Source organism: Alligator sinensis, unplaced genomic scaffold, assembly GCF_000455745.1.
Source record: "Alligator sinensis unplaced genomic scaffold, ASM45574v1 scaffold645_1, whole genome shotgun sequence".
Classification (NCBI taxonomy): domain Eukaryota; kingdom Metazoa; phylum Chordata; order Crocodylia; family Alligatoridae; genus Alligator; species Alligator sinensis.
Genome location: NW_005842586.1, coordinates 200,251 through 216,424, shown reverse-complemented (window position 1 = coordinate 216,424; position 16,174 = coordinate 200,251). Strand labels below are relative to the sequence as shown.

At 44.0% G+C, this 16,174-nt stretch overlaps 1 protein-coding gene across 1 annotated transcript in view; it reads right to left on the bottom strand.

The window, feature by feature from the left end:
• The window catches only part of ITPK1 (inositol-tetrakisphosphate 1-kinase), a 225,391-nt gene that overhangs the window by 12,023 nt on the left and 197,194 nt on the right, over window positions 1–16,174 (bottom strand). The window contains exons 5-7 of the mRNA XM_006032798.3: window positions 8,777–8,875; window positions 6,024–6,064; window positions 1,260–1,425 (exon numbers count right to left, since the gene is read on the bottom strand). Of these exons, the coding sequence (XP_006032860.1) occupies window positions 1,260–1,425; window positions 6,024–6,064; window positions 8,777–8,875 (306 nt within the window). The remainder of the gene's footprint in view (window positions 1–1,259; window positions 1,426–6,023; window positions 6,065–8,776; window positions 8,876–16,174) is intronic.

The following is a 16,174-nucleotide window of genomic DNA, read 5'->3' as shown; positions in this document are numbered from 1 at the left end:
TGTAGGGAAGACGTTAGCATCTGATGAAGTAGGTTGTCGTCTGTGAAAACTCATACCTCCTTGAAGCAGTTAGACTCTAAGGGTGCCTATACATGAGCAGGAAGACTGCTCCGACGCACTGGAATTGCAGTGATAAACCAAGTCTGCTGGAACATGGCAATTACCGTGCTCTAGCAGCCTCCTGCACCTCGTGCATCAGCATCCCCGTGCTTCAAAATGGCGGCAGGGGCGCTTTAACTAAAACTTATTTGATGAGCTTTAGATAAAGTGCCCCCACAGCCATTTTGTATATATATATATATATATATCACTACCACCAATGCAAGTGATGAGCTTGTATCGTTCTGTTAATCTTTGCTGGTTTTGGTACTTTCCCTTTTCACCCATTCCCAGGCCACACATCTGCTTTGTTAGGCTACAGCAGTTGGACTGCTAGAGCACAGGCTCCTTAGGACATGAACTCTGCTACTTCTCTGTACAGCCTATGGCATAATGTGGCCCAGTCCTTTACCTACTACCTGCTAGATACATCAGTTCTGAAATACTAGTTCTGCTAAACTTGTACAGCTTTCTATAGTCCAATGCTTTGCAATGAAAGCTGTATTTCTTCCACAAAAGGAGATTTCAACACATTTCATTAAAACTCTCCAAATAAATACTGCCGATTTAAAATTGTACCTAGTGGTGATAACAGGAGAATCATTATCTCTGAAGGTTTTGTTCCCCCAGATATTTGCCAACTGGAATCAAGTGAAAATGTACAGCTATTTTTCCCATCACGATTTAAAAAAATTGACCCATGTGACAGAATTCAACTGGCTCTTAATTTAAACATAAAAAAGACTGAGGTAAAGATAAGACCAGGAAGTTCCCAAATGACAGAATCCAGGAATCTCTCTCCAACATTCAACTATATAAAACTCCAAGAGCAAGTGACAAATGAACCTGCTGAGTGTTTAGAGCTTCTAGTGGAGGAGCTCTCTCTCCTTCAACAATGACATAAACCACAGCTTTTAACAGGTAAGACTCAGGTTAATGTCACATAAATATTTACTACAGGATCTCCATTCACATGTATTCCAGAGCAGATGAGTTATCTCCCTTTCTACTGAAATAATACAGAGGAGGAAATACAGTATGTGAAAACCAGATGCCTTAATTTTAGCAGCCTACTCAAAGTCATTTTTCATTCAGGCTCCCAGGCACAAAGGCCTTCGGAGCTCATGCCTGCATTCAAAGCTAACACACAAGCAATTTACCTGAGACACCGGCAGAGAAGTTCTTTAGAGATGGTCTTTTCACAACAGTGTACGACTCTCCGACCACAAACACTTTATACAGCACAGCATTGTGATTGATGAAGCTCTGAATCACACAGGGGGGGCGGATGGCTGTCAGGCCTTCCTGGTTGAATACAATTGCCATCTAAAACACAAAACACAAATACAGTTCTCCACGAGGATTTAGGCTTTCATTTATTTTGCATTTCTCAGTTGTCTGATCACAGTGCGAGTAATGGGGAATATCTATTCAGGGATAATGCCCAAATCCCCTCTCTGTTGCTGTCTTTTATTTTATTATGTTCACTGCTGTAAGCAAGCTCTAAAACCCTCAGGATGTTATTGGCAGTGCAGCTTTCATTTTAAATTAAGTTTTTATACATACACACAATGTCATCCATCACAGTTAGTTTATTCATAACCCCGATTTTAGTTTTTATTTTGAAATCAGTAAAAGGTTTGAGTGACAAAGCCCGGAAAATACCTATCAGATTATTCAGACGCTGCCTACTAAGAAGTGCTGACCACTCCTTGACAATACAAGCTGTTTCTCTAATCGCTTCATTCAGCCTGGTTTTAACTCTCTGAAGCAATAGGGCTTCCATCACTTCACTTGAGAGAGTTCTTCATAGTCTAACAGTTCTTGCTGCTAGGAAATGCTCAGCCAACATTTTTCTTGGCTCAGTTTCATCCAATTTCTCCAAGTGTACAGACCCCTTAGATGAAGAATGCAGGCACAGGAAGAAATATGCCAGAGGAAATAATTTATGGGGCTTTAATGATGAGCAACAACCAGTTCAAACCTAGCTCATGTAACATTTAAGTAATAGTGAAGGGAAGCACTTTGAGGAGCCAGCCATAGCATCAACGTATACAACTGAGCTCTATGCTTGGACATCCAATTAAATCATCAGCCAGACACGCTTATTTCCAACTTTAATTGCTTTGAAAACTGTGCTCTCCTATTGTAATGCATGGCTTTTGTTGCTCTGAGGATGGACTATGACAATATCTCCCATCTGGAGGTGACAAGCATCAATCGGTGCAAAGCACCATGTGTGCCTGCTAACTGGCAAAGGTTGATGACAGCACTTCATATCAATGCTCCCCATTTAATGGTCAGGGACAATTCAAAGTCTGCTCTTCCTCTCTAAAGCATTATACAGGCTGTGGTTCAAGTAACTAAAAGACATGTCCCTCCAATGATACCAATGAACAGTATCAGGTGCAATGCCTGAGAGCATCTAACTTGGATGGATTTTGATAGGGAGAAGTCATTCCGAGTGAAAAAGTATTTAAAGCATGGAACTCTCCACCAGAGAAACTCCAATGGAATCAGGAGAGCGCAATGCAAGATCCTTCTGTCTTCCACAGCAGCCGACGATCTGATTTCAGTAGGGTAGGGTTTTCATGGAGGGAGAGAGAACCTCTGAGTTTAAGTGATTTGTTCTGGGTCACCAAACAGTCCAGTGGCAGAGTATGACTCATCATACCACTCTTGCTCTATATGCTCCCTGTCTCTCTTCTTTACTTCTATGATTAACTGGATCTCAGTGAAGTCAGGAGCGCCCATGGATTTTACAAATTGCATGCCATGAAACAGTTTCTTCTATCTCCTATGTACACACACCTGTCCATTTGATTTAAGTTGTACTCTTACTTTGCAGAGCTATATTTGACTTCATGTTAACTTCTCATTTTGCCCCTTTTAAGGAGGAGGTATTTTGATAAAAAATGATACTTAAAAGAAAAAGGCAAAAATCTGGCCCAGATAAGCAACAGAGTGATATCCATTCATGGTTAAAGGCCTGAGCACATGTTTGTCTCTACCCAGCTGTTAACTATTCCATTCTCTTCTATACCTAGCAGACCATATTAGATCACATAATTGTCTGTATGCATACGCAATGAATCAGTCGATTCTCTTAATGTTTTCTGAGTGCAAGTTAGCGTATGTTGTCAATGCCTACTTGCAATGATATTCTTACTCCATCTCTATTATACTAGATGCACATTAATAACCTGTTCAAGTAAGCTTCTATAGAATCATCCATCAAAATGACTCAAAGCCATAGCAACAACTTAACACATTTTTTCCCACACTGATGGCAGGGATGGCTATGATTCTCTACATTTGTAGAGGGTCCAAGACGATATTACATCATTTTATATAAAATAACAGCACCATGTAGCTCTTCATATTTTCAAGGTGCACTTTGTAAACATTATTAAAGGTGTTTCATGGGAGCCAAGATGAAAATCTATTCATTAATCCCATTTTCCAGGTGGAAAAGGGTATGTCTTCATTGCTGGAATTAGCCCAGGCTAGCCATGCCTACACGGGTCTAGCAGTCATGGAAACATGTGCACAATGTTTCTGTACTAGCCAGCATGCTTGAATAGATTCCTGGTGGGATATCCCATGGTTTTTAGCAGTGCATTAAACTGGATTTCTCCATGAATTCATTTGCAGGGTGAGTAAGCACATACGAAGCCATCATCTGTGACAGTGACATAAGAACAATGCTTTACATAAACAGCTTCCATGTGACGTTACAGAGAGTTTGGAAAGTTAAATGAAGCAACATTTGGCACCAGGAGCTTTCAGTGACAGTGTCTTTAAGGAATTAATCTGGCAAACCAGAAAATGATTCATATTCTCTGCCAATCTATTTCATTCATTCCAGTCTGCTAAACACACCAGGGTTGTTTTGGGCACGTTTCCCCACACGCTGGGTCTTACTGATGTCACACTACAGCTTTACCAAAGGCTGGTATCAACTTCTGACCAAGTGGCAGCATGAGGGGAGGATTTCTTGGACAGTATCTCTATTATAGCGCTGTGGAAATGTAGTAAAAATGGAGCACACAAAATGGGGTTAAAACGCTAAGCCAACATAGGTGACTTCCAGGGCTGAGAAAGAAGGAAGTAGGGGAAGCGGGGTGGTAAGAGAACAAATGTGCAGTCCACATGGAATGGCGGGATATCACTGGAGACTAACAGCACCTGGGGTTTGATTAGCTTGCACTCCAAGCTTGCATTAGCTGCCAAATAGGCAAGTTGCCAGCTTAGCTTGATGCCAAACCCAAGCTCAAGCCTATATCCTTAGTGAGCCAAGGAGTAAAAGCATCCACAAGTCCAAGTTAGATATTTTTCTGTGTCAACTGAAGTAGGATTTTGGGGGGCAACATCAAGGTTAAAGCTCAGGCCATCTTTGCAATAAAGACATCTTCAGAAGATTAAACAACATGCCTATGGGCACAGAGGGAGTCACTGGCAGAGGAGACAACAGAACGAGAGAGTTTCTTGCCTCTTGTGTTCAAACCATTAGAGAGACTGCCTCCTCTCAACAAAAAAAGCATTCCATACGTCTCAAGCGGCCATTCTCCACATATAGCTACTACAAGATAGGTTGCTGTTGGACCATAAATGAGCCTTAACACCACCTGCAGTTCTGCTACACAGGGGCTGAAGTGCCGTGCAGTACTCCAGGCTTGTTGCAGGGTACCATCTTGGGCAGCAGTAATCAGCTTCTGTGACAACAGCCCCACTATAAAAATATTCACATGCTGCTTCCTGCAGAAGGTTTAAATAAGTCAGATTTTTTTTTGAGAATGGAAAGAGACTCATCAAGAAGTCCATGCTGAATTCGTTAGGTGCTGAAAGTCTCATGCATTTCACAGGGCGGCTGCAGCAGAACTAGAAGCAGGGAAACAGAAATCCCACCAAAACAGGAGAAAATGTCAAGGAGTGGCCAGCAGATATGAGGCACTCCCCTAAACTCTCCCCAGAACTACACACCACATCATTGCAAAGAGGGAGTAAGATCCAGCTAAGGTTTGAGTCACAGATTTAATTATGTTTATATACTAATATCGGTCATTCATCATTTTGGTGACAGGCATCGTATTTCTCCAAATTTCACTTCACTCCAGAGCCCTTAATTCTTAGAGGTGTTGCAGCAATGCAGTGCAGACTTTAGGAGCAGCTGGAAAATGTATCTGACAATAGCTAAAGTGTTAAAGAACAATGCATTTTTATTCCAAGGGAGTAGGGCCTGGCTTTTCAGATGGGGACTTGAGAGAGGCTGGAAGCATATAGGAGAATGAGCTGAGAGATGGTTCTCTAGCTCCACGCTGTTTCCCTGTACTCACAGCCAGCCAAGATTCTTAGAGATTCCCTCACCTCAAGGATATGCAATCATTTTGATTATGGTCACCTCAGATTGGAAGCAAAGCCCAGCCCAATTTTTTTTTTTTTTTTTACAGAGCCTCTTTCCAGCTCATGAAGAGAACAGAGTATAATGTGGAACTTGGCTCCTGTCCCTTTAGTCCCGCCATAAAGAGTGTCACATGGCAGCCTGCCCTACTTATCTTGTCTCCTTTCTCTCTCAATCTCACAGAAGAGGATCAAAGATGCCACATCTCAGCACCAGTTCTCAGCACTGACACCTCACATCGGGGCACAGAGATGGTCCACAAGACAGCTCACTTAGCTTAAGCTCCCACCAAAGGAGACTCTCGTCTCACTCTGCTCCTAAGGATGGCACTTTGGACCCCAAGGTACGAGACAGGGTTAAACTGAGCCCGAGGAACAAACGTGAACAAATGTGGGTTGGGGGCAGGGGTGATGTAAGAAGTACCATTCTGACTAGTACAGCACAATAAAACTCTAGCCAAACTATTAGCAGTTATGCAGGGATTAGAAAGGAGGCAACTAAATCCCCAGGGTCAGTTACTCACCTCATGAGAGTTGGTTCCATGAGCCACTCTGGTTTTACAAACTATATAAACAGAAAAGATAACCACAGTGAATGTGTGAAATGAGCCACGTACAAACACCTTAGTGCTCAAATATAACGGTCTAACAGACCAAGACCAACTGTAACAGGACTCACTAGCTCTCTTGACATGCTGATTGCCACCATAGTCTGCTCTGAACCACAGCTTCTTACAGCTAGTTTGCAACTGGAGTTGAGTCATACCAGGTGAGAGGGAAGGCAGTAGGAGGGAAATAAATGGTCCAGCAGATAAATTTGGCGTTAAGTTTGGGAGAGGAACAAAGCATCAGCTACAAAAGACTAAAGTAGCAGCAGCAGTATTGCCAACTCTCATGATTTCTCCATGAATTATGAGATTTCAACTGTAGTTCATTTGGCAGTGATTTAAATTTCAGCTTTGGGGAAAACTCTGAGTGATTGGCTGCCTTCCACACTTCCCCAGCTCCTAGGGAAGAGCAACCAATCAGGGCCGCTGCAGGATGCAGACAGAGCTTCATTCCTTATCCTCAGGAGCCAGTACATTTCCCACATGGAGGAACAAATACCCCAGCAATTCAAGGATCCTGGATCCCTCTTCCTTATTCCCACCTGAAAATGATGAGAGCATGTACACTTTCCATCACCTCCTCCCTTCTCCATCCTGGCAACACCAGGATGGGCAAGGGGAAGAAGAAATTAGGGAGAATGGAAAACACTAAGTGCTATACGCATGCTGAGTATAGGTTGTAGCTGTGCTGGTCTAAGGACATAGGCAGACAAGGTCCTTTGGGTAAATCCAATATCTTTTATTAGACCAACTAACATAGTTGGAAAAGTTCTTCTTTGCAAGCTTTCAGGTACAAACACCCTTAGTCAGGCTGAAGATGCTTCCTCAGCCTAACGAAGGGTGTTTGTACCCAAAAGCTTGCAAAGAAGATTTTTCCCAATTATGTTAGTTGGTCTAATAAAAGATATTGGGTTTATCCAAAGAACCTTGCCCTACACACACGCTGAGGAAGAGCAATGAGAATTCAAAAAATCCACGTGCAGGAAATAAATCACAGCATGAACTTTTTAAAAGAGAACTGCATGATTTTTTTGCAATCTTGTGATTTTTTGAAGCTTTGGAGCTGGCAGTACTGCAGTACTAATTGTTGGGAGCCACTGCTTGAGTTCTGCAACCTGAGGACTACAAAGCCAGGCTGTCACTGGCCAGTCCATGATGAAAACAAGTTGGAAAGTCAAAGCCCTTCACAGTGGTGTTTAAGGGGTTGTTTTAATCTAACTTCAGGAGATCTGCATCTCTTGGTGGATGCAGTCTCTGTGAGAACAGGCATGCAGTGCTTCAGCATGGCTTTCCTTCAGTTCCCTACAAAGCAACACTGCATAATCCAGTAGACTAATATAATCAAGCAGACACTGACAAGGAAGAAAGTAAAAGTGAAGAAAGTGAAGGAAGGAAGAATTATGGGCATCCATTATGATGGGGCAGGCAATTTACTGCAGCTGCTATAGGCTGCATCCTTTGAAGCCAGTCTTCCAAGCTAGGGACACATATTACACATAAACCTGTTTAAAGTGATCAGAAACTGGTTTAAACCTGTAACAGAACAGATGTTCAGTGCACATAAACCAGTTTGAAAACGGCTGAAACTGGTTTGAGATAAACCTGGTTGAATGTAGTATCAGACGTAACTGATTTGGGTCTAACAGGTTTATGCAACGTCTGTCCTAGACCCTTTGCTGGTTTAAGTTAAATCAGACTCCCCTAGCATCCCAGTATGCCCTATGGACTGGGCAGGGCTCTGTGCCACCGTAGGCTGGCCCCTCCCCTCTGCTCCCTGGCTGGAGCTCAGCAGAGACTAAAGACATCTGCCTGGCTTCTGCCCCCACCCCCACTTACACAGACACACAACATTAGCTAGCAGACCACATGCCAGCTGCAGTCCATGCTGTGGCAGACTGGACAAAGGCACAATCAACAGGTAGCTGGTAATGTCCCTCTATTGTTTTCTTGATGGGGTGATAAACACTGAGTGAGGTAGATAAACGCTGTGTTATCAATTCTCTGCTGGGCTGGTCAGAGAGAGGAGAGACCCCTCCCTAATCCTGCTGGGGCCTGGCCATGCCCCTCTCAGCTCAGCGCTGTAGAAGGCAAGGGAGGGCCGCTCTAGCACCTGCCCCCCTCGGCTTCTAGCCTGAGCCACTGCAGGGATGTGCCTGCATGTCTGGAATGTCTGTACAGTTACAAACTGATTCGGCCTGGCCAGGTAAGACTAACCTACAAGACTGAATCAATTCAGGCTCAGGCTTTTTGAATGTCTGTCCCTAGCCCCAGTTCATTTTTTTAAAACTCTTGACACAGTAAGGGTATATTTGCAGTCTGGACTGAGATGGAAACTGATTCTTTTTCAAGAAAAATAATACTTTGTGGGGGTAACCTCCAGAGCAAGTTCAAGGCAACAGGGTAACTTCATAAGAACCATTATCTTTTCCCAGGAATGCAGTTTTGTTTATGGCAGAGATGTGCTTATAATAATGAATACCAAATCAGGAGCAAGTAAAAGCTGGCAGGGAAGGATTTGGATTCTCAGAACAACTGTTCTGTTTTAGAGTGTTTGTTTTAGAAAAGTTAATACATCTCCTAAAATCCTGATGAGACTGTTTTGGTTACAATGTCCTCCAAGGAGGGGAATTCAGAAAATAATAGAAGTAATAGGACATCTGTTTACATACTGAAAGGAAATGATAGTCCCTTCTTCTCTATGAGCTGCAAGGTATCTTCTCCACAGGCACTTGTCAGCTCCATAAAGGGTGGTGAACAGATTCTCTCATCTGCAAGACAAAAAGGGCAATCAAATGGAGATCAGGGGCTTTTGCCTCCCAGTCAACATTCACATTAGCTCTTTTCCTTCCTAGTACTTCAGCTAATAAATTAAAAAAGCGCTGGGGAGATCATCTGCTAAACCTGGACTGGGCTTCTGGGAATTTACAGCAACTGCAGGCCCTAAATTACAGACTATCTTTGGAAGAATGAATAGTTAAGGAACAACTTTTTCACAAACAGCATCACGAGAAGTGCACAGATATATCGGTCCACATCAGATCAGCACCAATAAAAGGAAAATTGACATTACTGTCAATTGCCTTTTTTGGCCAGTATACCTGATAATGTCACTGATAAATGCCATGTGCGCAGCTGCAGCATGCACATGGTATGGAGTGCAACCCAACAGCTTGGAGACCAGGGTCCTGCTGGTAAATCTGAGAGGGGAAGGGGCGTGCAGGAGAGAAGGGGTGGCAGATTGAGGCCCCATGGTGAGGGAATGAATGGGGCAGGGGCACAGGCAGATGCTGCCCAGCCAGGGTGGGGCAGGGCACAGGTCGGAGCCACAGACGGATTGTGCATGGGGGTGGGGAGGGATGGCAGCTCCTGCCGCTGCGTGCATCCCTGGGGGAGGCATGGGGGGTATGGGCCCCCCCCCCGTATTTGTGCGCAGGGTGGGGGTGGGCTGCACTTGCCTCTTCTCAGTGGGGAGGAGGGTGTATTTGGGGTGGGCAGGGGCAGGGTGGGTGGTGGCAGTGCTGGGAGGGGGGATATGGGGTGGGCTACAGCCACTCCAAAATTCACAATACTCCCCCCTCCCAGTGCTGTCACCACCACCCCCACCTCCCACCAGGAGAAGGCTGGCACAGCCCCCAACCCCCAGTGGGCAGCCCACCGTCGCCCTAAGCACAAATCCGGGCGGGGGGGGGGGACGGACACACATGCCCCCATGCCTTCGCTGGGGGTACACACAGCAGTGGGGAGCCACCCCCCAGACAAGTTGCCCGCTGCTCTGTTCCACATCTCGCCCTGCCCCAGCTCCAGCTGGGGGATGCGAAGTGACAGCTGGGTGGGAGCCCGAGGGCTGCAAACTGACCCCTCGCAGGCTATGTGCAACCTATGGGCCACCAGGTAGACAGCCCTGCCACAGAGTAGCACTTTCAAGAACATCTCAGTGATTTAGGGCATATCTTCCAGAAGATAGATATGCATATTCCGGAAGAGGAATGGGTTAGCCAAAAAAACCACCTAAAACGAAAGAGGACAGATTTCAGCAGTTATAAGGCAGGCGATCTGCACCCATCTCAGAATATCAACCAAAAACCAACACAGAAGGTAGGAGAAGAATGATCATTAGCAGCATCGCTGTCAAAAGTAAATTGCATTTTTGCATCAACTAGCAATTTTCCTTAGCAGAAAGCAAAACAAGCATGAAATCTTGATCATTTGGGTTAACATTTATACTGGACACCAACAGACACCAGCCAAGTTGTAGCCCTAATGTTCTACACACTTTATAATCAGGCTTAAAGGAATGTTCAATCTAAAAAATGAGTATAATAATTCTAACTACTTGAGTGTTCCTTGGCATCTGGAAATCACTTTATAAACATTAAAGTAATTCCCCTACCCTCACACACTATCACCATTGCGCAAATGGGAAAACTGAGGCATCAAAGGCTATAGAGGGTTTGGAACAGTAGATTTGGATTATACTTCAACAAGTTCTTGATTTATATTGGTCTGTTCTGACCACTGAGCTCTTCTTCTGCCATAAAAAGTTCTCCCCTGCAACAACTTCAGGCTTTATTTTCATGTGCCCTGAAATGAGCAGGCTTACAAAAAGATTGATGCTTTGAGGTCAGTTTCTAAAATTCAAAACAGCATCCCAGACTTCAAAGCTTTCAGCTCACTGCTATGAAAACAGAAAACAGCATCCAAAAGTGACAGGTACTTTAATATTTACAAGCTTCTGCCAGAGCAAAGTTTCTTAATTTGGATTAATTTGAGAAATCAGATTTAGTTTATGGATACATGGGAACAACTTTGGCTCTGGCAGCTTTCCCACCCTTGTGCATGAGGCTCACAAATAACTCTTGCCATCACTATGTAAATTCAGGAGCACATATGGTTCCATCTCACTTTCCTCCATTTATCTCCCAAGCAAACTGAAATGGGATATGGATATATTTTAATGCTCTGGCCAGTTGCATGACACTTGCTTGTGAAGGGGAAAAGAAAGAAAAACTCTAATTTCTTAGAATGTCTTAGTGCTTAAAAACAGCTAGATCAACAAAGAAAGGGGAAGGGAAAACCACTCTGAACCTCCAAATGCTCCAATTTGCTGCCACAGACTAGGGTTTGCAGCCCACCAGAGATCTGCCATCTAAAGGACTGCTGTGGCCTACTGAAGCCACCGGAACAGCCTGTTAACTCAATGGGAAAGCACTTTGCCCCCAAGCTTAATATCCTACCACAGCCGTGAACGCAAAGCGATTTCTTAGCATTAAAACCTGCCAGTGTTTGTGGTTAAAGGCAGTTGTTCATTTTGAAGAAACAGCCCCTAGTCACCAATTACTGTCTGGTCCAGGGTTGCAAACACTGCACTGCTTTCTGGGGAAAAGCATCTTGCTTTCTCCACCAAATCCCCATTATCAGAAAGCAAAGCCAGCTTAGTGCAGCTGCTTGCCATTGGAACTGGGGAGGGCCAATCTTGATACTGTCTCGCATCAGAGAGAACTAGTTATGTCACCATCTGAAACCGGGTCATGCGCCCAGAATTGATTTAACCCTTTGTGCTAACAGACTATCAAGAGATTCTGTGTTTGTTTGCATTCTAGCATCAGACAGTAGTGGTTGAAGTCACCATTTCTTAAGAAAACAATGGTGACCTGTTGCCAGTGGAAAACACCAGCAAGAGGAACAAGAACAGCCATAGCAAGAGTGCGTTCTAGAAGTGAGAGCAAGAGCAGTGGCCCTGGCAGCAACTCACTGCACTGACACCTTCTTGCTTCTATCTGTAAAAACTGGCACGATTGTGATTTTTCCGGCAGAGGTATAGTAAGGACAAAATAATGATGCATTTAAAAATGCTTGGATACCTGCTAATGCAGGATGTCACACACGACTCATCCTTCCTAGAGCAGTACAGGGCTATGAAAAGTCGTAACATTTAATTTTGTGGGAAATAAATCAGATATGACTCAGAATACATGCACACAGCAGGAGGCAGTTTAAGCTATATATACACTGCTATTTTTCACACTAGAATTGTACCTCACAGCATGGTAGTTAAAAGAACTATAACATTTCTTCTCCTCAGGCAGAAAGATTCAGTTATGTGTGCATGTATTTTCTGTGAGGCATTTCAAAGGAAATTAAGATAAATGTTTTTAAAAGCCAAAATATTGTTTTTTGGGACCATCCTGACTCCAAATATCTAGTTTTCAAATTTTATCCAAGCACTGGAAAATATTTGAGAGAAACAGACATGTGTGTTTAAGGAATAATAGGCCATTTTTTGTCAAAAAGCTCAAATGGTTTTGAGCAGAACACAACCGAGAGCATGTTTCAGCCAAGTGAACACTAATGAGTGGTGCCATGGGGCAGCAGAGAGATCTCTTGTCCTTATCCACTGAAGAAGTGGCCTCTACATGCTTCATTTCCTAGCAAGTCGCTATAGTTTATGGATAGCCTACAGTGACTGAACAACAAGGGAGCCCAGCTATAACATGAGGGAACGTTTTAAAAGGTGCTTTTCTTGCTACAAAACCCTGGAGAATACTTTTAAAGTAAAAACTATTGCCCACAAGGGGAACTACAATCCAGCCTTCTGGTTTCCTGGAAATCCTCCAGGCTTATTTATTATAATACTAATTAAAGCAAAGGGTAACGAGTTTATTTCCATATAAACTTGATTGTCAACAATTTCCTTTTATTGAAACCAAACCATCAGTGGAGAAATCACTTTAAAAATCTAAGGAATGCCACGATGTAACAGACTCACTAATTTCTTAAACCCTGAGTTTACTCAGTCTGAACCTGACTTTCTAGAGGTGGGTTTGCAGTCTGGTAGACTATATCAGAGACCTGAGGCTGGAAATGCAATTCTAGAGGTCTGTTTTTCAATTTAAACTAGCAAACGGTCTGGCCCCAGTCTCTTTTTACCACTATTCCTTTCTCTTCCTTTTATTCCCACCCCCCAGCATGGATGCAGATAAGAAGCATCTGGGAGACAGAGGCACATAAAAGAGCCACTAGATGATGCAACAGGGCAGAGGTGGCCTTGTTCTTTAAAGCTCTGCTGCATCTGGGCCTGAATGTGACATTTAGTTCTGGGCGTTTCTTTCTTAGAATGCCATAGCACTGGAAAGAGTTTACAGGGGACCCAAAAAAACACCCGTGACATGACTGAAAGACAAAGATTAACAGGGTAGAATATGGATAACATGGCAAAGCAACAAACGAGAAAGATGAAGAATATAACAAAGGCATCAGTCCTGAGAAAGGAAATATTTTTTTCTGAGGTGAAGCGAGCTGCAAATTAGGGAAAAGTTAGGCAGAATACCAGCTGGAAAAGGATTTCCTGGCAGAGAAACACAGTACAGGCAGTCCTCATCTTACGGCGTCTCGACTTATGGCGATTCGCACTTGCCGTGCTCCGCCATTTACACCCATGTTATTACCTATAGTGCTGGATCCTCGCACTTACGGCATGACGGCAACTCAGGCAGCACACAAACGTACATACTTCACCCAGTCAGTTTGCTTCCTGATGTGCTCCGGCACGTAAGTTTCTTGTATTCTTTGATTCTTAGTGCATGTTAAGCTTTTTTATATATTCAGTCCTTAAAAATGGCTGATAAAAGGAAAAGGCAGTGCTCTAGTGATGGTGACGGGCGCTGCACCTGGTCACTTGGCACAGGCTCACAGGGCTGGAACTGCTGCCTAGGGGCACAGGGCTCCTGGCTCTGACCCCAGGCGGGGCAGGACTCACTCCTGGGGTGGGTGGATCCCACCTACACCCCGGCAGCTCTGGTGTTTATGGTCATTTCTATAAAAAGTTGGGTGTCAGGCCCTTGGTCAGGAACATAACCCCCTATTATAACATTGTTTCTATGGGAAAATCAAATTAGACTTGCATCGTTTCGACTTACAGCGCCTGTTGCAGGAACGTAACCTGCCGTAAGTGCGAGGACTGCCTGTACATCTCAATGATTGGGATTTTTAAAAGCTGAACCAAGCTTAAGGTAGGAGACTGCAGAGGACAAACCTGGACAGACAAAGGGAAGACAGCGTGTACAAGAAGGCATTTTTTTTTTTTGTGGGCGATATCTTTTACTGGGCCCCCTACAGGGTTAGACTGAGTCTATCCCAATCATGCAGCTGGTTAAATAAAAGGTATTACCTGCATCTTGGTAAGGTAAATAAAAGGTAAATCCTTGCATCTTGCATATTCCTTGGACCATCATGATTACTGTTGGCTTAGAAACGGTATTTAAAGGCCTGTTTTTTGGGGGAATTGGCTTATAGGTATAGATATATGCATAAATGTGTAAAGATGGGCAGCAGGGGTTAAATGGATTTCTAAAGAGCTTGGGAGACGCGCACACAGCTTCTCATGGCCCTGAGAGCAGATGGGCTGTCTAGCACAAGGCCAACAAGGACACAGTCTAGAAACAGCTTGGGAATATACCATACTGTCCCATAACACAAGATAAGTGACACCAGCTACAAGGCCCCAGAGCAGAGAGGGGGCTGAGTCCCAGTTTTGGGGGAACAGACCAAATTAGAAGGCCTGGAAGGCTCCGTGGACATGCGACCACAGGGAGACAACCAACCAGAGATAGCTACGGATGAAGAGTCTTCAAGGGAGAAAGAGAATACAAAAGCAGAGACTAACAAATGGTCCCTACCTTTGTCTTATCCCTCCCATCATCCTCCTACTTCTCTTCCTTGAGAGGGGTTCCCATCCCCATCCCTGTCCCCCAGGGTCTCTGAGGCCACCATGGACTGACTGCATACCAGCAGCCCGTCTCATGCACCCCACTGGAGGGGGGCTGTGGGCCGTGGCATCCCACCTCCAGACTGCTGACACCCAAGAGAAAGAGCCTCCGAGTGGAGCCTGCATCCTGACCAGATGTACTTTGACTCTGATAACATCCATAGGATTGGTAGATATAGAATTGTTTAATTGTTTGTATTGTTGCTTTTTTGTTCTTACTCTGTATCAATGAATTCGCCCATTATCAACTGGCAGGTGTTGAGGTCAGTCTGAGGGTTGTGCCTGCTCAGAACAAAGGTATGAGGGCTCAGTTCCTAATGTCAACATTACAACATCACTCCGACACTACCATGAACCGAAAGGTCCTTTCTCCCTCTAACTCCTGTGATTCTTATGATTTGTGAAAAAAAAATATCACCGTGACCAAGCGCTGCCAATGTACCATGACAGCAACATGGATATAGACACTTTTCCCCTCAAAGAAAAGCAAGCAGTTCTGATCAAAAGATCATACCACCCTCAGTAGTGATGTTTCCGTTTCTGAAAACAGTCCATCCCTCCCATCCATCACTGACAGAAAAAATAATTAATCATAGTAACAACTAATGCTGTGGTACTATGGCTGAAGAGCTCTCCCACATGCTTCCAACAAAACAACTTTTAAAGGGCAAAATTGCTTTTATATGGGAGTCTTTTCTCCAAAACGGAAAACTTCATTGAGACAATATATTGGTGCCACATCTTCTTGTTTAGCCCTGTCCCAATACCATATAGGCAATTCTTCTTGCTTCAGGAGATTACTGTGAAACCTGTGACTAACAGCCAGGGATCCTAGTTTTCTCTGTTTACAAATAGCAAATTCTCAGGATTAAAAAAAAACCTAAAAAAAAACAACTTACAAATTCTCTCATTTAAAACCCCAAATCCAGATTTTTCTTTGATTAAAATGAAATGACACTTACATGCATACATACATATACACACATACGTATCAGATGGACGCAATGATTTATTGCTTTAAAATTGTAAATATATCAGTCTGGAAGCCTACCTGTGCCTCAATCATTATAATAAGATAAATTCTAAATACCTAAAATTGTTGGCATTGATTTTGAGTTTAGCATGGATAATCACAGCTCCCCCTACCCCTTTGCTTACCAGGACGCAGGTCCAGATGTGGCTGTGCACCCCCCTCCCTCCCAAATGGCTTTTGTGGTGCTAAGCAGCCCTGATATGCCGGTGCCCTGCTCATGACATTGCCCCTCACTCCCCACCCACAGCCCCCTGGGCCCTGCTAGTGCCC